Here is a 23228-nt window from a genome sequence, read left to right on the forward strand (position 1 = left end):
CGTTTATTGGTAAACTGAATCAGTATGGTTTTAAAACTCCCATGTAATGACTTGGGAGACTGGGCATTCAACATTCAGTATGCAATACTACCGTACTGTAGGAATGTCTATGGTCCTCATGTTAAATGGGTTTGTTTCCACATGCTCTGTAGCCATGTCGTAATGGAGATTTTTGAAACGCCACTACAATATGGCCAAACTTAAATGTTCATGCATGTGACTCCTCTTGTAAAGGTGTTTCAAATAAATATATGAACATCCATTACAAGATGCCCATTGTACATGCCCTGGGCTAGCCAAGATTGAAATGAGCATGTCTTAAAGCTGGTAGCAGGCTTTCGTATCGCCAGAAAACGTACAGAGGGGTATGGGTATATATCACATTAGTCTGAGGAAGCAGGATTTTGCATAGGTGTGTACTTTGAAAAGGCAGTTTCCACAACGTTCACTGGCATCACATCCTACTAAATTACAAGGCCTCAGACATGACAATCTATATTTTATTATTGGTACCACTGAAAGGAAACTTACGGGCAAACGGAGCTGGATACTTATGGGTCAATTAGAATTTCTAGCACACAATGAAACTAAGCTAGTGTTTAGGATCTTGAATAGCTTACCTTCGTAATTGACCTGACCATCTCCATCAATATCTGCTTCTCTGATCATTTCGTCTACTTCTTCATCCGTTAGCTTTTCTCCTAAATTTGTCATTACATGGCGAAGTTCTGCTGCACTGATGTAACCATTGCCATCCTAACGGAAAAAAATGGGAACATGTTAAATTCTTAGTTCAGTACCTCGATATTACCAAAATTTAGGGGTACTCCATGTAGGCTTTAGTAGCAGATTGTACAAGCGATTTAGTGGAAGATTGCATCAAGTGTCTGCAGTAGATTCATATTTAAATTATAATGTAGCAGTCCATCGAATATTAGGGTCTGGTTCTGGCAGCTGGATCATTCAGGCTGTAGTTACTTGGATATGTGGGTGCAAACCTCATTAAATACTGGGTCGATCTACAACAGGCCGAAGGACTGCTGATTTTTTAAGTAGAAAAATGCAAGATGCCTGGTTCCCGAATCTCCCAAAATGTCCCAGACAATGCAGTATTTAATTTATGCTTTTCAGGATATAGATAGTTATGTTCTTTTTCTGTGTTTATGCCTAATAATGGCAGTGCGCAAAATAAGATGGGTATGCTTTATCTACTGCGATTAAGGTCTTCGGAAATTTGTCTTGCCCCGATTAATTATATCTGAGGCACCTTAATTGTTAGGAAAAGACATGGCGTCTCAATTTAAATTAAATGCATTAGTGTAATATAATGATTATGTTTTATACGAAGTACTACATAAACTTTGGCTATTTTGATATGAAATTGCTTTAATTGTATAAGTTTGAGACACTACTATATAACCTGCCTATGTATGTGCTAGTGAAACACCTTGTAGGGCGTAGTTTCACTAGCTGCAGGTAGCTTAGATTGTGAAGACCACTAAGTGTGGTGTGTCTTCAGGACTTAACACCTATTCAGTGATATAGCCACTAGTTTCTGATGAGATTTCGCATCACACAAGACCGCTTTAACTGCTTCAAAATTTGCACAATAAATTCGCCCAACGAAGAGAAAGATTAGTCCCTGAATAATCTGGTCCTCATCTTATTGCAAACAAGCATTCTCCATTGCATCTTATGTGCCTTTGAAGAATTCCATCAGGACAAATGGGTCTTTGTAAGCTTTTACGCCTCAAGAGTCTTACAAGTGGAAGATGTGTCATGGAACTACAGTAGAAAGCAGATGCACTCTACTTGAGAGCTTAAAAGTCTAGGCTTTAGTCAGAATAAAGGCACTACCTACTTATAGGAATACGCACCATATCCCCATTAGATTACCCCCAACAGCAGTTGAAACAGAGCTAGCTGCCATCAACTGATATTTTTCCGCCCACCTTTCAGCAGGAATGGGTACCATCTTGTTGGAGACAGACCTACAATATTCGCAACCAATCAGGTTGCGGAAACATGCAGTGCAACAGTGTTTAGGTCTCGCGCCTAGCGTGGCAGTGAGCAGCACTGCTTGCGAGAGACCTCTTGAAAGTGCGTGTGATCATGCTCCCCCCAGCGGCCATTGGCTTGAGCGTGTCTATTAAGGCGCGCGATTAGGCAAAGGGGAGCTCATGTCCCACCTTAGCTCCGCCCATTCCAGACGGTGGCCAGAACACGTTCGCCTCGCTGCCATGCTCCCTCACCCCGCTCCTCTGGTGCGCGCGCACCACTAGTTTCCATTCCAGGCCCTGCTCCTCTGTGGGGATAGAGCGCACCACTGTTTCTTTTTCGACTGCTGGGTTCACCTTCAGTGATCCTGTTCATTAATGGTGTTTTGCAGAGTTAAACAGTTTATACTACTAACCATATATTCGCAGATCCAATTTGACGGCTTGTATGGAACGTGGACATTGTGTTTCTTCACGTGAATATCGATCGCTGCTGGGGGGGGGGGGGTTAACGATTCTGACATTGATATGCTTGAGACTTCTAGGGAGCCATCTTTCAGGCAACATTGCCTTGCAACACTCTTCAAATTGAAGTCAGAAATATCAGTATATGGTGTATGTACTGAACTGCGTGATGGTCACGGACTAGCAGAACCTGAGCACACACTGTCGTTAGATCCGTGCAGCGAGATAAAATCTCATTGCCTAAAAAGTGCACGTTAAATTAGACTCATCTCACAAGCTTCTTCCGTTCTTTGATAGGACCTTGATTGTACCCCTTTGCGATGAAGTTGGCAGAGAACTGGAAACACTGTTTTGAGGAGGAGCTGATTTGCCCCATCTGCCTACATGTGTTTGTGGAACCAGTACTTGCTACCTTGCAAACAATTTCTGCAGGGGCTGCATTGGCAAGGCCTGGGCCAAAGAGACTGTGATTGTTCTCTGCCCTGAGTGCAACCAGGACTACAACCAGAAACCCACCTTGAAGAATTTAAAACTTGCTAACATTGTGGAGAAGTTCAACTTGCTCAATGTGGAGAAGACTCCCTCGGTCTTACACTGTATTCTGCCGCCGGGGGCCACCCCTACCCGCCCAGAAGATCTGCTTGCGCTGTGAGGCACCCTGCTGCCAGTCCCATGTACAGACGCATCTACAGCAGCTCTCCACAGCCAGGGGCCACCTGCTGGTGGAGGCAGATGGTCGGGCCTGGAGTTGCCCTCAGCATATTGCCTACCGACTACCATTGTGAGGCAGTGCAGGTGGCGGTTTGTCAGTTCTGCTGCTACTACAGTGGGGGCGCACCAGGGACACACTGTGTGCGTTGTGGAGATCAGACGAAATAAAATTAGGGTAAGTGATGTATTATGTCCTGTTTTGATGTGGTAAATTCTAGAATTCCAAGCGGTAGCTGTGATACCTGGATCACTTGCTCACTGGTGCAAGCAAGGCCAAAATGTGTTGGGATTTCTTTATATCCATTATAAGTGGAACATGGCCCGGCTGTGCTGGCATCATTTTTCTATTTTTAGGTAAAGCTTGACTTCACTTATACATGCATCTTCTTTTATTGTTACAGTCTAGTAAGATTTTTTACAGCTGTAGTGAGGGCACAGGTACTTGCAAACCTGGACCAATTCTTTAGACTCCACTAGGATTGGGGTAATAAGTGGTAAGTTAATGTTCTGTGGGATTCATTCAAATGTTAACATGAATTGTACCCAAAAAGATAAGCCCTTCGCATAATATAAATCAGTGGTAAAGACCGGTTATTTAATGTATGAATATTAGTATTAATAACTTAGTAAAGAATATTGTGATGAACAATGGTCTTTGGGATTAGTCTGGATAAATTGAAGATATAATACGACACTGTTTTTACAGCCTTAGTTTGTGTGTTTTTGTTTGGGTTATACCAGTAGTGGTGGGTGGGGGAAGTTTAAGGGATATTTGGAGTCCCTTTCCTCTCGACACCTACACCCAGCCGGTATATAAATGGCAAACTGTTAGTGGTTGCCCATTACAGCGTGGCTTACGGATACAATTTCTTTCCACTTGAAAGGGAAGCACTTTTATGAGCAGGATGCTTCTCCTGGTCAGAGCCTGACCACCCCAGGCAAGATCAATTAAGGCCTCCAGTTTTAAGACTTGTGCCCCTAACTAAAAGCTCATGTCTGACTAGGCCTGAATGTTTGGACCTATTGTTTTCATTGCTTTATGTTTTGAGGCCAAATCTTGAATACTTTTCTTTCACCATGGTAGTCATACCAACGTCTGAGCCATACTGGATATATATTATTTGTGTGCGCTTGCATGTTCCTGTTAAAGTTTGTTCTGACCAGTTTGGGCACTGTCGTTTTGTAGACATGGACACCTACAGCGGATGGTTTTAATATCCAGAATTGACTGTAAAAGTAATTAGTGTCCCATTTCCTCTATGATGTTCTGTCACTAAGCATTGTAATTCATTGGCTGTCTCGGACATTGAGCAAGACTGAATACGGACTATAGAAAGAAGATGCTGGTCTGGTCAGATTTTTAACAAGCATGTGTAATGCAATACGTCTTGCATTATTAAAGTTTGAGCTATTGTTGCATTTTTTTTTTAGCCATCCCAATAGCTCAACCTTTAATAATGTGAGACCAACTGCATTCCAAATTCTTGTTTTTAGTAGGCAAGCCTGGCTTACCGAAGTAATAAAAGAAGGTTAATTAGGAAGGGCATAGCAAAAAGACAAAACCCAACCTAATATTTGACAATTTGCTTGTGTGTCTCATACCACCACCACCCCCCCCCCCCCCATACATTTTTCCTACATTTAGGTTGGCTCTGGCCAAAAAGCAAGAGTACGACCTAATTAGTTCCTTCAACCTTACCTTGTCAAAGACTCTAAAGGCCTCACGGATTTCTTCTTCACTGTCTGTGTCTTTCATTTTCCTTGCCATCATTGTTAAGAATTCAGGAAAGTCAATGGTTCCATTGCCTGAAGATAAAATTGAACAAAAGGGTTACAATTAACTAAGATTGCTCTAGGTAATGATCCACAAGTAGGAGCAGACCACATTACTCTATGTGGGGTTATCGATCTCCTATAGAGTGAAGATCTATCTGTAGGCCCTGCTTTACATTAAGGCAGCCATCTTAGTTTAATTACGCACTTTGACCCACAATTAAAAAAGTGGTGGCCTAATGTACATTATGACCCCAAATGACCATGATCGACAATCAGGACTACAGAACGTCAAGGGTAATCAAAGTTCAAGACTTCATTATATAGCAATACCACTCTATAGGTGGACCTGCCATGCACAATGCAGACTGGCCCTCCTCCTCCACTCATCACCTTTTGTGTTTAGTTGGAAATAGCAATGCCTGCTCATGGAGGCTGGGGTCAGTATACAACAAAAAGCAGAGCAAATGTTAAATCAACTACGCACAGCAGGCCCCACAGGAAACAACTGGTTTGGACATAAAAAGGAGAACCTCCCTCCCACTGACCCACACATACACCTAAAAATACGGTCTGGTTGTTCGAACGTAGTCAACCACCTCTGCAGAATCACGAGGATTATACAGAATTGTGATTCTAGCATAGTTAATGGATACTAGGAGTGTCACCTTTAAAAGAATAGATTCTAAACTATTAAATCTTTTAAAAAAAGGAGGCTGCTATGCTTTTGAACATGATAGTCCGTGTACAAGAGGTAAGTGTTTCAGAAACAGACTTGGCTAAAAGCAACACAGCATTTTCACCAAAATATGGCAATAATTGCAGTACTACAATATTTTCTTAATTTTAGAAAGTCTGTTTAAAAGAGACCATGCAGGAGGTGGGCACCTGGATCTTTTTAATTAAAAAAAAAAAATGTAGAAAAGCTCAGGTCTAGCCATGGAAGGCTAGCACGATTCAAGTGGCCCAAACCCTGGCACTGAAGCGACCTTCAGGCGTTAGTGCATGTGACCAGGACAACAAAAAAAAAAAAACTGCCTACCTTGAACAGCAAGTTTAGTCTATGGTACTTCAGGACAGGTACCAAGAAAAAAAAAAAAAAAAAGGCATCCTGCAGGTCCAAGGCCATTGACCCTTGGGCCCGAATGCACAATAAACTGAGCAAGAAGACTGCCAACAATTCTTAACATGGCCTCTTTGAAGGTCTCTTATCTGCCCAGAAACTTAGGGTGCATCAGTATCAGTTGTGAAATCTGCTGCGGATGAGAAGGGGGATGCCACCTACTTTGCCTTACATTCCACTTCGACTTACCAGAAGCTTTAGACTGCAATCATGACCTGTTGCGAGAACAGGTCAGTGCCCTCAACTGCTCAAGACTTCTTTCAAAGTTTCACAACACACAGCTTCTCTTCACTTTCCTGTATCACCGTCGGATTCATAAAAGTACACACTCTGCACAACTTGGAGTCGTGCGCCGAACCCAAACACCAGAGACATACCACATGGAGTTCCGTTTCAGATATTTGTTTATGAGAATACCTGCAATGTTCACCCCTGTAGTTTTAGGAGAAGACACTGTTCCCCTACAAAATGGAAATAGGAGAATTGGAGAAAAAAAACACACCATCTTTTTTTTTTATAGATGAGAGCTCTGGATCGGTGTACGAAGAAAGAAAGTGACGCACTTCAGCACAGTGGGGAGCATAAGAGGCTCCATCACTTTCGGGGGAAAAATATCACTCACAGCACAACCCTCTGGCACAAGAGGAGCAATGCTCTTAAAATCTTCCAGATCTAGTTTGGCACCTAGGGATATTCTAAAAGGGAGGAACCTGCCGTTAGAAGTTTCTACCAGAAAGATACGTTTATTGCCTAAGAAATTAAAAATTTCAAAGCTACCAATCCAGATATTTTTTTTTCACTCAAATTGATCAGTTGACACGGATTAGTAAAGATCACACAACACAATGGTCCCTTTGGGTTAATTAAATCACAAATAAAAGTGATTACAGATTGGTGTTAAAGTAAATGTATCCAAACTTCCCCAAAGGAATTCCAGAAGCTTCAGAGTTGCAGTCCAAATATGTAAAAGATACCACACATTTGTAGAAGACGGGCAAATTAGTAACCTTAAAAAATGGTTATTCAACAAAAGATAATTGCAAAATGTACAACAATGTTGAACAATAAAGCAATGCAGTATTAATTTGAATGAAATGTTCCATAAATAGTGCAGATCATCTGTCGGGCACAAACACAATGGCTGTCAATTCAATGAGGCACTGTAGAGGGGCTGTACAAATGAGTTACTTGTGATCCTGGAATCAGAGGAGAGCAAGTTGGATTGGAGTGTTGCGTGTCATCATTTCAACCCTCCCATCAGGAGGGTGACACTACTAGGAGTAGCAGCAACCATTCTATGGGTATGTTGTAATCAATGCCTAAATTGCACCAGAAGGGTACAGTTAAATCAGTATTAGAAAACACACCAAGCAAGGCACAAGCAGACAAGATACTGTACTGGATTTAGACACAGAACTTTGATTAGTAGAAGGGAGAGAAAAGCACCGAGCATAACAGCTCACTACCCCTTACCGCACCCAAGGCATGCCCATAGGATTTGGCACCCCCTAACAAATGTAATCACCTGGACACTTTCTGCAAACTTAGGGAACTAGCTTCAAGAAAGCATGTGACGTAGGTAAGCACTTGGAACATGAAGTGCAAAAGTTAAACTCGGTCAATGCAGAATGGATGCAATCCCAGGCCATTCGGAAATGGAGACCTTTGATTTCAGCAATACCTGAATCCAACCAGCAGAATAATGATTTGTCAATATTAGATCTCAGGAAACCACGAAAGATTAATGCGGTATACAACTCCCTCCACAGTTTTTGCATACAAACAGATTAACCTTTGGACTGAACCGCTCATAAATTGAGGTAGTAGAGAGAACTAAGTTAATTTTGATAACTTCTCCACATGTAGCACCGCGCTATACGCATACCCCTAAACTGGAATAGACCACAGACATCCATCTGGGGGTGAGATCACAAACTTGCCAGGGATTCAGATCAGGGCAAATCCAACTGCACTATTTTTTACTGCATGAGCAATTCGGAATGCAATACTTAATCCAATTCCTACTGTTTTAATCCTCGACAAAATTTGGAACAGGGGTGTGAAGGAGGCGAATTTCTCAGATACCAAATGAAATACCACCCTACATTTCAACACATTCACATTTCAAAACAGCAAATCATGCAGAACATTACAAAAAAAGGTCATAAAAGATTATGAACTATTTTACAAGAAAGAGACCAGACGCCTATGTTCCAAAAAACTTACTGTTTATGCCACTAGTCTAGTCTGCCAGGGAATGTCAGTCCTGCAACATACAACTGGTACATAGTGAGTGGATATGCGTCATTTCTGAAACTGCTTTCCCAATTTCAACCTTTACCTTCCCACACAAATAGTCATTGCCTAGTTACAAAAGCACTCTTCGCATGCTATTTATGCAAACCATCTATAAAAGTTGTTTTCCCCAAAACTTAAGCTTTAGCTTTCCGTTAAAGAACTAACACCATCTAAGAAAGATTAATAACTGAACCGAAACTCCATGCACCAAATACAGAAGTAATTTATGGACCACACATACTGCACACTTTCTACAATGGGGAATGTTTGTTCAGTATCCTAGGTCACTTAACATCTGAAAAGAATCTCTGTACCTAGATAGTAACGACCATCAAAAACCATAAATTCGAAAACATGGTTCAGAAATTGGTAAAGATCTACTCACAGGGTTAAAATCGACATTTTCATGAAAAAGAAATCCCACCGTCCACTGCATAACAATCCTAACCAGATCAGACCCATAAGTATCACTAAAACAAATTTCTTTAGTAAACGGAGGTTACAATATAATTTCAGACAAGCATTTTAAATATAGTGTACAAAATATGGTTTGTCCCACAATGGTTAATCAGAATAGCATCCCCCAATGAGGCAATAGGTTTTGTCAACTATATTCAAGACCAGGTCGGGTGACAATTCTGTATACTGGGAAACAGAGTTTACCATGCATACAAGCATCACAGAGGCAAGTATGCAAAAATTTGTAATTTTACCATGCGATCATTAAAAAATTTGTTTTTTTTTTTTAAAGAAAAGTGTTAAGTGTAGGTAAAAGGGCAGCAAGGGTGATTTTTAGGGTTCCAGTTGGTAGAGGTAAACGAAGGTAGGGGTAATTTTATTGTTTAGGAGAAAAACTGAGGAACAGTATTTTTTTGGTCCTCAGTTTCCCAATCAAGACAGGAATACGGATGTCATTTAACCCACATAGTGGGTTAGTGTCAATGATCACTTTTGTTTGCCAATCTCCAAAGCTTGCGTAGTGGGAAAGCCAGTAATCGTAGGGCATCACAGCCCTAAAGGATCATGGTATGATGAACGTAGGATGACAAACAAAGATCTGTTCGGATTGAAGGTGGATGACCAAGTCCATACAAACTCAATACCATTGTTAGATATTCAGCTATATATATTCAGTTTGCCTGAATCATGAACAATTACCATTCACTTAAGAACCCAAAGTTAGCAAGAAGGTACAGCAGCACAGACTTCGCAAAACATGAAACCCGATTCGGTCTTATTGGTGCCATTCAGATTCATATTTAAAGGACCAATACCTGGAAGGGGGAGTGGTCCCGGAAATATAGAAGGCAGTAGTCACCCCTTTGCTCAAGAAACCCTCCCATGAGCCCCTGGTCCCGGCCAACTTTAGGCCTATATCCCTTCTGCCATACCCAGTTAAAATTCTAGAAAAAATAGTCAGCAAAACCTTGTCTGGACACTTAGAGAATAATCTATTAGACAAGGATCAATTGGGCTTCCGCCCAGTCCACAGTACTGAGACTGCCTTGGTTACGGTTATGGATAATCTACGGATGCGAGCAGACAAGGGAGAATCTTCGGTCCTAGTATTACTAAAAATGTCAGCCGCATTAGACATGGTGAACCATACAGTACTGATGGAGAGATTAAAAACTACGGGGATAAAAGGACGAGCCCTGCAGTGGATATAATCCTATCTAACTGGAAGGCAACAGGTAGTATCTTTGCCACCATGAGTCGAGTCAGTCCTTAGTACCTTATGGGGTTCCGCAGGGATCTGCGGTAAGCCCCATTCTCTTTAATATCTACTTGCGCCCCTTACTCTCTTTGATCAAGTCATACAGCGACCTGGTTAACTACGCGGACGCCACCCAACTGGTGTTTTCCGTGAAAGGGAAGCAGATGGTGTCAATGGACAAGTTTCAAGAGTATGTGCCAGGCAGTAGGCTGGCTGACCAAATTCTTTGCAATTTAATGGGGGGGAAAAAAACGGAGGTGCATATTGCCCATCCTCCAGCTTGCATCAACATTTATTGCCAGAGTTTAAGCTCACTCCAGAGGATGACACCCTGTTTCCTGTCAAAACTGGGGGTACTAATGGACGGCAGTCTCCAAATGGAATTCCAGGCAAATAAAACAGACAATGTATGCTTCTTGCTGTTGCGGATGTTAAGACAGATACTCCCGCTTCTGCCTAAGGACACTCGCTCACTTGTGGTACAGAGTGTAATTCTTAGCAGACTGGACTACTGTAATGCTCTATATTTGGGAGCACCGCAGTACATCGTACAGAGATTACAGAGAGTCCAGTCTATGGCAGCAAAGCTGGCGCTGAATAGGCAAAGCAGGGCCTCTACAACCGGAGCCCTGAAAGATGTACATTGGTTGCCCATTAAAGAGAGAATCTGTTTTAAATCTGTGTATTGTGTATAAAGCGGCACATGGCCTGGGCCCTATTCCCCTACGGGAGAGATTTACCTGGTATAATCCGAAAAGGCAGCTCCGCTCCTCTAAAGTAAACTTGCTAAAGATTACTCGTTAAGATAATTAGGATGGAGGACAGAGTCTTTGGCGTGGCCGCCTCTCTACTCTGGAATGACCTTCCCCAGACCATCAGACAGGCCAATTTGTTAACCTGTTTCAGAAAGCTTGGTTATTCCCTAGGGGGGATATTTAGTCCTTTTATTGCCAATGCAAGTCTGTTCAAATGGCTTACTATCTGTGCCAGGATACCCGTAGGGCGACTGTTTTGCGCTATATAAATATCTAATACAATAAAAGCAAGCTACATAAAGTGTAGGGCGAAAAATCTTTCTAAAGTTTAATATTTTCATTGGGGACATATGGTCCTTACATGCAATTCGGTGTGTGGCTTTATGAGCCCAAAGTGATTGTGGCGCTGTTAATAAATAAGGAGGCAGAACAACCTACATTTCAAGCAGATGCAGCCAAAAGTGAAAGCGGCTGTCGTATTAAATAAAGGTGCCCGGCCATGCTGCGTGGGGTGGGTGGCAAGGGGTTTGCTTTTGAGGAAAGGCAACAATTTTGGAATCACACGAGCACGAAGGGACTGCTGCGCAATTATTAAGTAAGAGTCTGAACAAACATTTCAAGCAGAGGAGGACAAAAAGCAGCAGTCTTAAATAAAGGCGCGTGGCTAGGGTGTGTCGGGAGGTGGGAGGGGCCTGCTTTGGAGAAAAGCCATCAAGGGGAGCAGTAGAAAAACAGACTATTTCTGTTCAGGCTCATTCTGTGGAATGCTATCCCCAGAGGGAGAGGATGTGGTGCTACTGTCAACTTCGTAGCTGGGGTTCCTTGTACCAAGCCTCATAGGTTGGCAAATCACTTCAGCTCAATCCTGCGCTCTACTAGTTTAAATTAAAACAGAAAAAAATATGTTTGGGCAAATGAAGCTGTCAAAAGCAAAGTAAACAGAATTATTAAGGAGCAGAGGCAAACCAACAAAAAGAAAACAAAAGTGAAGTCAAAACTCTTAACCCCGACGAGTAAGATACGTGTAACAGGGGCTGTCCTCATGGGAAATAACAGAAGGGAGATACTAACAGGAAGGAGAAACTGCTAACAAAATAAACCCTTGAAATAAAAAGAATTCCGACTCTCCAAGGAGCAAATAAAATGTATGGGCGGAGCTTAATGACCATATCCTGAATACAGCAGGTCTCGCAAGCCCTGCCTAGGCAGGATCTAAAAAGCTCATGAAATACAGGGACAAAGGCTACAGGCAGAACAAAGATTAGCTGCACAGCAACACACATGGAAATGGGGACGTAAACAATGCTTCAATTAGGACAGAGTTGGTGAACTTTGCTTCTCGTTTTTATTGAAATGCCAATAAAACCATTTAACCCCTTCGCTGCGGCGGCATTTCCGCCGCAGCGCTAGGGGTGGGGGGGGGGGGGGGGGGGCAGAGCGGCGCTCGCATGCTCTGTTACGAGCCGCGGTTGCACTGTGCTCATGACGGAGCGGTTCCGTCATGGCCCCGCCCGCTCAATAGAACGCGCCGCACAGGCGCGAAATCAGCGCCGCGCAGGTAGGGCCATGACGGAACCGCTCCGTCATGAGCATGCATGGGGTAAAAAAACAAAAAGAGAGACAAAAAAAAAAAAAAGAGAACTGCCCAAACACTAAACATTTACCAAAACGAAGACTTCCAGCAGGGACATCCCAGGGTCAGAATCCCAGCCTCTTGCACATCAGGTACCGTGCCCATACAAAAACCATCACTTAAAGCAGCTGTTCAAAGCAGCCACATTAACAAGTTGAGTAATGTTTAATGAATTGTCAATACACATTAAGCATTCCAAAGTACAGACACTGACCACACAGCAGTTTGCCGCACTTATTAACTAATGCAGGTTTTGTATCCAAAATAATTCTAGGCTTCGATAAGGGGGCAACATATAAACTATACACACGGCCCCACTCTCCAAAACATGCTCACGTCTCACATCCAAAACTAAAAGATTTACCATTCACAAATTCTCAGAGCACGTTCAAGCAATAACACTCAGATCCATATAGCTCTTTACTCATAGCAAGACAGACTCACTGCCTGATAAATATACATGAAGCTTATCTGCTTACCCCACCACACTCTGGAAAAAGCAAGGAAATAAATGAGGAAACAGCCACCTCCTCAATTCACATCTTTCACCAGCAATTCTAAAACTCGGAGGGAATTATTTCCCTGGAGGTGTAGATGTTACTTCCAATTCCATGAGGAACACGACTGAACATTGGAAACATCAAACTAACAGTTACTGAATTAAAATGCAACACCCTCTTTCTACCTCATCTCCACTAAAAAAGCCATGGAATTTTCTTTTTTTTTTCCAAAGTTGTAATTGCAGTTGGGCTGTCGTACTGCAAGACCAATGCTCATCTACCACAAACTGTCAACCCTTAAAGTACTGCTATTTTAAGGACCCCCTCCTTTGAAACTGAAAGCAGTCCTCCGGTTGCAACCATCTTCAACATCCGCTCACTCAGCCAGAGACATTTTTTAGAATGCTCAAATCGCGTCAAACCCTGAGTGTAACTGCGTTAATCAAATCTTAAAACTTCAGAAAACTAGCAGCCTATCTGCAACAAAATTACCACCATAAAATCAAAGTGGCATGATGTTTTTGTACAGAAGCTCCATAATGGCCTTCAGAATACCCTAAAAACGTATCCCAACATTTGTCCTTATTCTCAGCACGGGCGTGTAAGAGTCATCAATCTGCAAATAACACTAAACTATCTAAAAGCATCTACTGAAATATGATAATCAATTGCAGAATTGAATTGTCCTCATTGAGAGCTGGTGCCCACATTAAGACAACCAGACAACTCATTGTAATTGCTCCAAAGCTACTCAAGTCCACAACAGACAATACTTTTACATGGAACTACCCACCCCCACCACTTTCCCCCCAACTTGGTTATCAAAATATGAGCCTGCGTGGTACAAAACCTCCAAACATTCATCATCACTAGAGATCTGATTTGTAACAATATTCATTAGCACCTCTAGTTCTATCTGTTTTGGTACTAATGTCAAAACTATAGCTGGAAGCAACACCTGCCATTTTGCACAGTTTGTATCCCAAAGAGATTGGGGAGAGGGAGAGAGAAAGCAAATGCAATTTATCTGGGGAATACATAGTACCTGACCAGTGGTAAAAAGTCAGATGCCAAAAACTGACAAGCGTTGATAGCAGATTCGTAATAATGAATGAGGAATGGCTCTCTTTTTCTGAAGTATAATCAAAGTGGCTCAAAGGGCCTTTTTGACAATTTAACAACTAGAGTACATGCTCAAGATGGACATAGGTGTTGAATGTTTCCGAAGGCCAGGTTTGGGCTGCCATTCAAGAAATCGAAAGTGTATGACTAGATACAGCAAAATATGCATCGCAAGAGCAAGAGTTGGGTTTGTAGAGATTAAGAACAAATGCAACATGGCATCAATTGCAGAAGGGTTTCTCCCTCCTAAAGGGTGAAGAACTTAAACCGATGGACTAATAACTTTCCAAATCATTATTAAAAGACAACCAACACAAAAGTTACTCAAATGCTTCAAAGATTTTCACCAGCCCCTACCATCAGCATCCACCTCGTTGATCATATCCTGCAATTCCGCCTCAGTCGGATTTTGGCCCAGCGATCGCATGACAGTTCCAAGTTCTTTTGTTGTAATGGTACCATCACCATCCTTGTCAAATAGAGAGAAAGCTTCCTTGAATTCTGTAAGGAAATAGTAAGATCAATAATGTTTTATATAATGTACACACAGTTTTAAGCAAGAATGTACAATACAGGAAAACTAGATACAAGACAAAATTTCCTTTGCTTCTCCCAAATCGCAAACGTGCAGAATCTTGACAGTGTTACACAATTTGGTAAAAACCCATGACCCCGCGAAGTAGGCTGTAACCTATGCAAAAGTTGCAGGTCAATATATCTAAATGATTTTTTTAGTAACAAACAATACTGAAAACTGAAATACATAGTCAGGTGTAGGCCAATCAAGGGCTAGAATACCTTAATGAACCCAAAATAAGCTTAATGTTCACTCGTAAACCTAGAGCTAAAGCTAGCCCTCAGCAGGTACAGATCTAGCTCAAAGCTCACTATGTGCAGAGCCTCAGACTTTTTTTAAAACCTAGCTGCAATTAAATGGGCTACTAAGACCAAATCACTTACCAGCAATCTGTTCCTCTGTGAGCTGGTCAGCCTAGAAAGAAAAGGTAAAATATGTTAGCAAAGTGTACACTTTCAATTTTAACTCTTACGATTAATTTTCAAGTCACTATGCACAATACGGTTTGTCATTAAATAGTAATTGCTAGCAAAAAAGTTAAACAAGGGTAAAGTGAATTAATATGCAACTGGAAAGTCTCCATTGAAAAAACAAATTTATATTTTCTGAATGTAAAAGTTAAATCATTATTTGTGATAATTCAGTGTACTTTTGAGACGTAAAATAGTACCTCAAATTAGAATGCCAACATTTCAAAGTAGGCGAAAGGGCCAGTAGTTTGAGATTACTCATGTGGAATTGGAGCTAACGACCACTACATGCATGTTAAAGAATTGTTAATAGGTATGCAGACACCTTTTTTGTCAAGCAAGACCTAAAAATGATAGTAAAATGGTTACATAAAGGCAAGACAACTCAGTTAAAATGTCGCAAACTCAATCCCACTACATCGATTTCATCAATGGCACATAGAACAATGGCTTCACCTCATTTATCAAAGACAAGGAATGGGAGATCAGAGAAGTGGCGCACACTATGACGGAGATGCTGCAGCAGGTATGGGGTCTGTAAATTTGAAGTCATTAGCCTGGCCTAATCTTACGAGTCAGTTATAACAAAAGAAAGCGACTTCCATGAAGAAGTATTCACTCTTTTTTTAACACTCTTCAGGGACAGCAACGCAAACATTCAATTTTCCAAATAGCCCAGTCTGTTAGTAAAAATCAACGCCAGAGGGTTCGATTCGTGAGGGGATGCCGCTGCCCCTCCCCCCCCCCTTCTTCTTGAGCCCGCCATCTTACCTGCGCGGGGCAGAGTGCACGGAGGAGAAGGTCCCCGGATGCAGCCCGGGTTTTGGTAGACAATGACCCGCCAGGGAGATGCGAGGGCTGGCGCCCCCTGGGCCATCGAGGCGCGGCTTTGCCAATGTAGTCTGCGCGACTGTGCCCTGGAGGATCGGACTGCACACGGCTGGTGTTTGACAGCGTGGAGGCCAGGTCGCGGTCTCAGGAGGCGAGCGATAGGCCCGCGCCCTACGACGCCTGGGTTACAGCTGCTCCTGCCCTACCCTCCTTCGACGATCACTGATTCATAAGCCTGCGGCGGGCCCGTACTGTGATCACCGGTGCTCAGGAGTACATCGGGCCTGCCCCGGATTGCCCAACAATATTAGAGGTGGGGGTCGGTGATCTATTGGTCACATGTGTGGTGGTGATCTGCAAGGGCCCCCGCTGGCTGTCCTGTTCTCCTGCTTGGAGCATGCGTGGCCCCTGGTGAAAGACGACCTGCACGGCATGGCTGTGGCGGTTCTTGGCAGATTTGATCCGAAAGGAGGGGCATGGGCTGGGCCCTTCTGGCCACTGGTCTGTGTGGTGGTGGGTGCCTGCACATCGGGGAGATTATGGAAGCGATCGCCGGCCCCTGCAAAATCTCCACACAAGATAGACTGATTTGGGGCAGGGGTGCTGCGGCCCATCTCTCTACCCCTACCCCCCCCCTCCTCCTCCAGGACTCTGCCTGGGGGTCTGCCTGCAGGATTGGTGGCACAGCTGGGCCAACCCGTGATAAGCTCTGCAGCCACTGACCTCCTCTGCGAGTGTTGCGGAGTCCCGTCCGGTGCCCCTTGAAATCTTGGGCCCGGTTGGACATGCCCTAGAAGCAGTGGCCATATATGAACACCTGGCAGGCCTGGGAGTCAATGAGGCGCCATGGGACCTGTACGTGAGGCCCCAGAGGACTGCAGCGGGCCTGGGACAGATCGAGGCACAGGGATGGCATGCTGATCCACTTTCCCCCTACCAGTGAGTGAGGCCGTTGTTTACCTAACCAGCGCGAATCACAAGAAGCTGGTACCTGCAGCTGGTGGCGACGCCTGGTGGGGAGACTATCGGAGTGCATATATATCATAGGGCGCTCAACGGGTGGGACCAACACCATAACTTAACCAGCATGGCACCTTGGGAGCTGTGTAGAGATTCATTGTCATGGACACTGCTAAGCTAAAGATCTCGGCCGGAAACTCCACTCTGCTACAGTCCTACACGCACCCAGGTCCTTTGGAGATGGTCAAGAGGGGGGGGCCCGGGGGCCCTGGTCCCAAACAGGGCACCATTGACCAATTCACGACGCCCGCAGGGGGGGGGGGGGGGGGGACGGGGTGGAGATGGGGCGCTGCTGCACCCGACAATGCAGCCCTCCTGGCAGCAATCAATCATGCAAGAGACTCGATGGCAAGATAGGCGCAGTGGTGTCTGAAGTCTCCTCCCAACGTCAAGATCTCCGTAAAGCACTGGACCGGATTACTAAGCTGAAACCCGGGTCTCGGCTGTAGAGGATACGGTGTCCTCCCTCCAAAAAAAGTGAATAAGCTCACTGTGGTGTCACATGAGCTGGCCTTCAGAGTAGAAGATGTGAAAGGACGCGCACGGCGCCACAATCTACGTTTTGTGGGCCTGCAGGAGGGATGAGAGGGTGGATCAATGACATCCTTCATCGCCAAATGGCTCACAGATATCCTGCCAAAGGTTCTCCTGTCATCATCCTTTGTACTGGAACGGGCCCAGTGAGCCCAGACACAAAAACCTCCACCAGGAGCAGGCCAAGGCCGGTCATCGCCAAGATTCTGAACTACTCGGACAGCGATGCGATCTTTAGGTTCGCCAGGACTCACATAGATGGCCTCCAGTGTAACTCTCACCCCATCATGGTGTTCCCAGATTATACACGCCAGGTTCAGCAACAGCACCAATCCTTAACAGCCGCGAAGCGCAGGCTGTGAGAGCTGAACTTGCAATACATGTTGCTATATCCAGCCAGGATTCGGGTGACCTACAACTCCAAATCCTTTTTCTTTGATACACCACCACCACCACCACCACCCCACTGCCCAACGGACTGGTGAGCGCCACACAACTAAGACCTAACTCTCTGCCTGTAGTGGACTGACTCCTCTCGCAGCCCACGCATTCAACGCCAGAGGCGCAATAAATAAAAAAATAAAAACCAGTATGGGTCTGGGTCCAGCAGAAGATCTGAAAGTTCGGAGCGGCCACCATGGTGATCCGAAGTCGTGACTACATCTTAATTGCAAATTGACTTTGGGCTCGTCTACTTAGTAACCCTTTCTTACTAGCTTCCTCTGGGTGGCGTGTGGCATGGCCATGGGGCTACAAGACTTGGTTCCCCTCCTTTCATGTTGTGGGAAGGGATCCTTTGGTGTGGGCACAGGGGGTCCCCCCCAGTTGGGGGTGCCTCCAGTTGGGAGTCTCCTGGGTCACACACCGCGACAGATGCGCCTCTTTATTGGCAGTGTTGGGTGGGGGGTTAAGGGAATTTGGTTTTGTTGTGTTTGCAGTAACATGTTATTTTTCACAGACAGGCCATGCTCTCAGTCCTTTTGTTGTGATTGTTATCCAAAGGGGTGATAATGTCAGGTGAGGCTACTCCTGTTGGGGATCTAACAGGAGTATCCTGGAACGTTAGGGGGTCTTCTCAATAAGGCAAAACAGGGTGCAATCTTATGCCAGGTCAAAAGATTTGGGGCTGACAAACCCATTTATTAGGCACCAAGACGTCCTGCTTAGCTCCATTTGGCTTTTATCATGTGTATCATGCTGCTTTCACCTGGGGGATCCAGAGGGGTGGCTATTCTCATCCACTCCAGGGTCCAATGTCAATATATTACACATCAAGCAGATTAAGGTAGCATATTCCTTTGTCACATGCACACTGTCCGGGAAACTGATCACTATAGGCACTACGTATGTGCCCCCTCCTCTAGGGGCTACATTTATAGACAAGCTAGTAGCAACGTGGGGCAAGGTACATGAGAGTTTGACATTGTTGGGGAGGGGGGGGGGGGGGGGCGACTGGAATGACCTCATGGGACCATTGGATCGCCAATGCAGCCCAGACAGTGCACCCCTTCAGGGCCAGACTAAGCTGCATACCTTGGTCAATACCTTTATCAATACCTTGGTGGTGGGCTGATATGGCACGAATATCATCCCACCAAACTGAATTTTACCGATCTCTCGGCGGTACATGGCTCACAATCACGGCTGGACTACTTCTTTGCCCTGCGGATACACCTGCACAGATTCTTGCGAGTCATATGCCCCGGGGGGCGCTCCGATCATTCTCCTCTGATTACAGTTACATACCCTTAACCGTAAACCCGCCTTCCGGTGACTCATGGCACCGCCGGGACCCGGCATATCAGGATATGCTTCACACCGCAGTTGTTACATACCTGGAGGATAACAGCCCCACGGCTCCCTCTCGGACTATTTTATGGGAAACCCTAAAACAGACTGTTCGCGGGGTTGAGATTAGTTACCGCACAAATGAAAATCGGGCGCAACTGGAGCAGTTGGAGGCTCTGGAGACACGTCAAACGTCACTAGCTTCACAACTTAATACCAATCCTAAACCGGTTATTCGCCTAAACCTGCTGCAGGCGCAACAGGATCTTCGGCAGCATCTCATGGGTGAAGCGAAAGAGATATGAGAGGCGTCACAGCACGGAATTCATCAAGTAAGATGCTCCATAGCCTCCGCAGGACGGATGAGTCACCGGCAGTTGTCCCCACCATTTGCGGTACAGACGGGTCCCTCCACACGACACCACAGGGTCGGAATTCGCCAGACACTTTACCACCTTCTATAATACTAAGTACGAACAAATTTCATCAGAATTGATCGCTGAATTCTTGGTGGATATTCCTCCGTCGTCTTCCTGATCTTCGGGAACAAGACACTCCCATTACCATGGAGGAACTCACTGGAGCCATTAACCCCTTAAGTGCTGCTGACGGCCAATGGTCGTCAGCAGCGCTACCTCCCCAGTGCTGCGCACGACCATTGAACGTCCATTCAGCACTAGTTCTAATGGACAGCGTAGCACTGGGGAGAAATGTTTACACGCAGCTAAGGTGTTAATGCCCTTCATCCTGGCCGCGCTCCCGGGCCGAACGGGTTCGCAAAGGTATTCCTCTTGCCAAACATACACCTGTTGGAGGCCCCATTTATTAGAGACAATCCAGGAGGCTGTTGAGTAAAGACTTGTCTAGGGACTAGCGACATGCAGAAATAGTACTGTTTCACAAGCCAGGCAGATCCCCGGAGGACCCTTCCTCACATCGCCCCATCTCTCAAATTTCGAGCCAAAGCTGTTGGGGAAGGTGCTGGCTGATTACCTGTGCAGCTGTATCAGTGACTTGATCTACCCGGGCTTTATGCTACACAGGTATACTCTACATAATATCCAATGGGTACATAATGCCATTGCAGCAGCACAGACGCTGTGTCGGCCAGCCGCCTTGCCGACATAGACAAGGCTTTCGACTCAGAGGTGGGTGTATTTATTCCAGCTCCGAGGAGATAAATTTGGGGCCTTCTTTTTTGGCTTACGTGCGACTGTTTTACACGGAGCTGGCAGAATTAGTCCGAGTTGCAAGACACCACACTCAGCCCTTTTACATCCAGCGGGGGCACCAGACTGGGTTGCCCCCTGTCCCAGTTATTTGCTCTTGCGATAAGAGCCCCTGGCGGTGTGGGTTCGGATTGATCGTCCTTCGGGGGTTCGACTGGTCCCAGTCACGATCAGACCGGATAGGCTTTATATGCGGACAGTGTCCTCTTTTTCATGACCGATCTCTGGAACTCAGGTCCCCGTATACTGAAAATCCTTAAGATTCTTGCGGGAACCTCGGGCCTCTATGCTAACCCCGCCAAATCTATTCCCGGTGTGAGAACATCAGGGACAACACCTGGGCATCGCAGCTTTCGAGCGACAGAGGGCTTTAATATCTTAGCATATATATTTCCCCATGTCAGAAAGTCTCTTGGGCGTTCAATATTTCTCCTTTACTGGCTAGCCTTCACAATGAAACCACCATGTGGTCCTTTCTCCCTCTTTCCCTGTACGGGCGCTCAGCCATTTTTAAAAATGGTATCACTGCCTGTATTCTATATAGTCTCCAGAATTATCCATATCCCATTCCGCGCACAAGTAGCAGTCATACAAAATAAATTTGTGGAACGGCGGGGCAGTCAGAGTGGCGCTCCTCACATGTACACAATACACATATTGCGGCGGGATTTTTTTTGCCTATTATGTCCAGTACCATGTGATGGCTATAAACGAATGGTGGTACTGCTCCCCCACCGATCCAGCATATTCAGCGGAACATGCTGCTATGGACCGGGTCTCGGTCCTCCACTTATTATACAGCACGGTTCACCTCAATCACCTACCACTGGCTGGCAGAGTGGTGATACAACTTTGGTGGGCTATGACCCGACAGATAGACTGGCGTGGGACACTTACTCAAATTACCCCCTTATGGCAGGGCACATCTCTGCTCCATATCAACATTAACGGGGTTCAAAGGGTGAGACCGAGTGGGGATGTCGACCCTTGGCGATGTAATACTCGGCACCACAATGAAATAGTTTCAGCAATTACAGACAGATTCGACTTACATAATTCACAATTCTAGAAGTTCCTACATCTCCAACCTCAGATCCACACATTAAAATCCCTCCCCGAGTTTCAACCCTTACAGGAGCGACTGCTTACAGGGGACCTGGGACCTCACAAGATCAAACAGGTCTACCAGACCCCGATGACCCATACACCCACCACACTGGACAAGACGAGGCTTGCATGGCAAGTAGACCTACCTGAACTCATTGGCGAGGATTGGCCCAAAGCCATCGCCAGCCCTAGGGGTGCGGCAGTGTCCCTGCGCTTTCGGCTTATCCAATTTAAATACCGGCATTGCGCATATTACACTAGGGTACGTCTATGGCGGATGGGTGTTATTCAGTCCCCCATGTGTCTAAGGTGTGGTGGGGAGAAGGAGTCATTCTTACACACGGTTTGGAGCTGCTCGGGTTACAGCCGTTTTGGCGCAGAATTCGCTCACGTTGGGCGGTCATGAGATCTCCATCTCGATCCCCGCCTTTTCTTATTACACTCTACAGAAGACATAAGGAAGGGGGGGGGGGGGGGGGGGGTTGGAGGAGGATAGGTTTAAGCATAACCTCCTGTTTTTAGCAGACGCACTGGCCAAGAGAGATATTGCACAAATGTGGTAGGCATCATCACCCTGACCTTGGGCAAATGGAAAAGTGAACTAGATAAATGTATGAGGCTGCGGTTTGAGGCCCGGGGATGCCCTGCAAAACACTGCAAAATCTGGACTAGATGGGCAGACTATTGTGGTATCGACTCCCCCCGCATCGGACCCAGAAACTGTTTAGCTATGTTTTTATGTATGGTTATATCCCCATTGAGAGAGAGTTTTAAAAAAAAGTGTTTATCTTTAATGTGGCACACTATGACAATTGCACAGCTTGTATGAACATTGAGACCGGAACCGGTCTAAGTTTTTTGCTTATGACCCCTACGTGTTTGGTGGGTGCTGTTATATATCAGAAATCTGGTTATCGATTCAAATTAAAATTACATCTTCGGCCAGTGTGAGGCTGCGACCCCCGACATTTTGCAAAATAACCTAATAAAATGTATTTAAAACATTTTTTTTAAAAGTTTAATCTCACACCATGCCAAAGATAGACCCATGAGATGGTTTCCTGCAATTCAAGACTCGACCAAGATAACAGAAATAAAAAGGACTGGTAAATAATTCAGCATTACCTCAAAGTCACTCACCTCAGCAGTTAAGCAAGAGACCTCCGTTTCACCCACTGATCGGTAGAGCCCATCTCATAACATTACTGAATAAACTAAACCCATTTCTCAACTGACTCACAGACACAGGAACCTGAATATCTCAAAGGTATACAGAATCATATGGGCCTTTTTCCAATAAACGTCAGTACAAGAGACTGCCAGCATTGACCATTGCCATCAAATGAGACTGCCAGAGAAAAAGTGTACATTTAGGATGCTCCATGCGGGTTAAAGCCGTCCTCATTCAATACTGGCTATACCAAGGACGGTATAACCAGTAAATTATGAATTGTGACTTAGGGAAGACAACCACCTCCAGGCAAAAAGCAGAGTGACCAAGCTGAAGGAAGAATAGCAGAATTGTTAAAAAAAAAAAAAAACCACAACCATAACACGTTGGCAAAACCAATACGTCTC

General features: G+C 44.9%; 1 protein-coding gene across 1 annotated transcript in view; it reads right to left on the reverse strand.

The window, feature by feature from the left end:
• Positions 1–23228, reverse strand: part of CALM1 (calmodulin 1) — a 59520-nt gene that overhangs the window by 7099 nt on the left and 29193 nt on the right. Inside the window, exons 2-5 of the mRNA XM_086937671.1 lie at positions 15055–15085; positions 14452–14595; positions 4873–4979; positions 621–756 (exon numbers count right to left, since the gene is read on the reverse strand). Coding sequence (XP_086793797.1) covers positions 621–756; positions 4873–4979; positions 14452–14595; positions 15055–15085 — 418 coding nt within the window. The remainder of the gene's footprint in view (positions 1–620; positions 757–4872; positions 4980–14451; positions 14596–15054; positions 15086–23228) is intronic.

Source organism: Lissotriton vulgaris, chromosome 9 (genome assembly GCF_964263255.1).
Source record: "Lissotriton vulgaris chromosome 9, aLisVul1.2, whole genome shotgun sequence".
Taxonomy (NCBI): Eukaryota; Metazoa; Chordata; class Amphibia; order Caudata; family Salamandridae; genus Lissotriton; species Lissotriton vulgaris.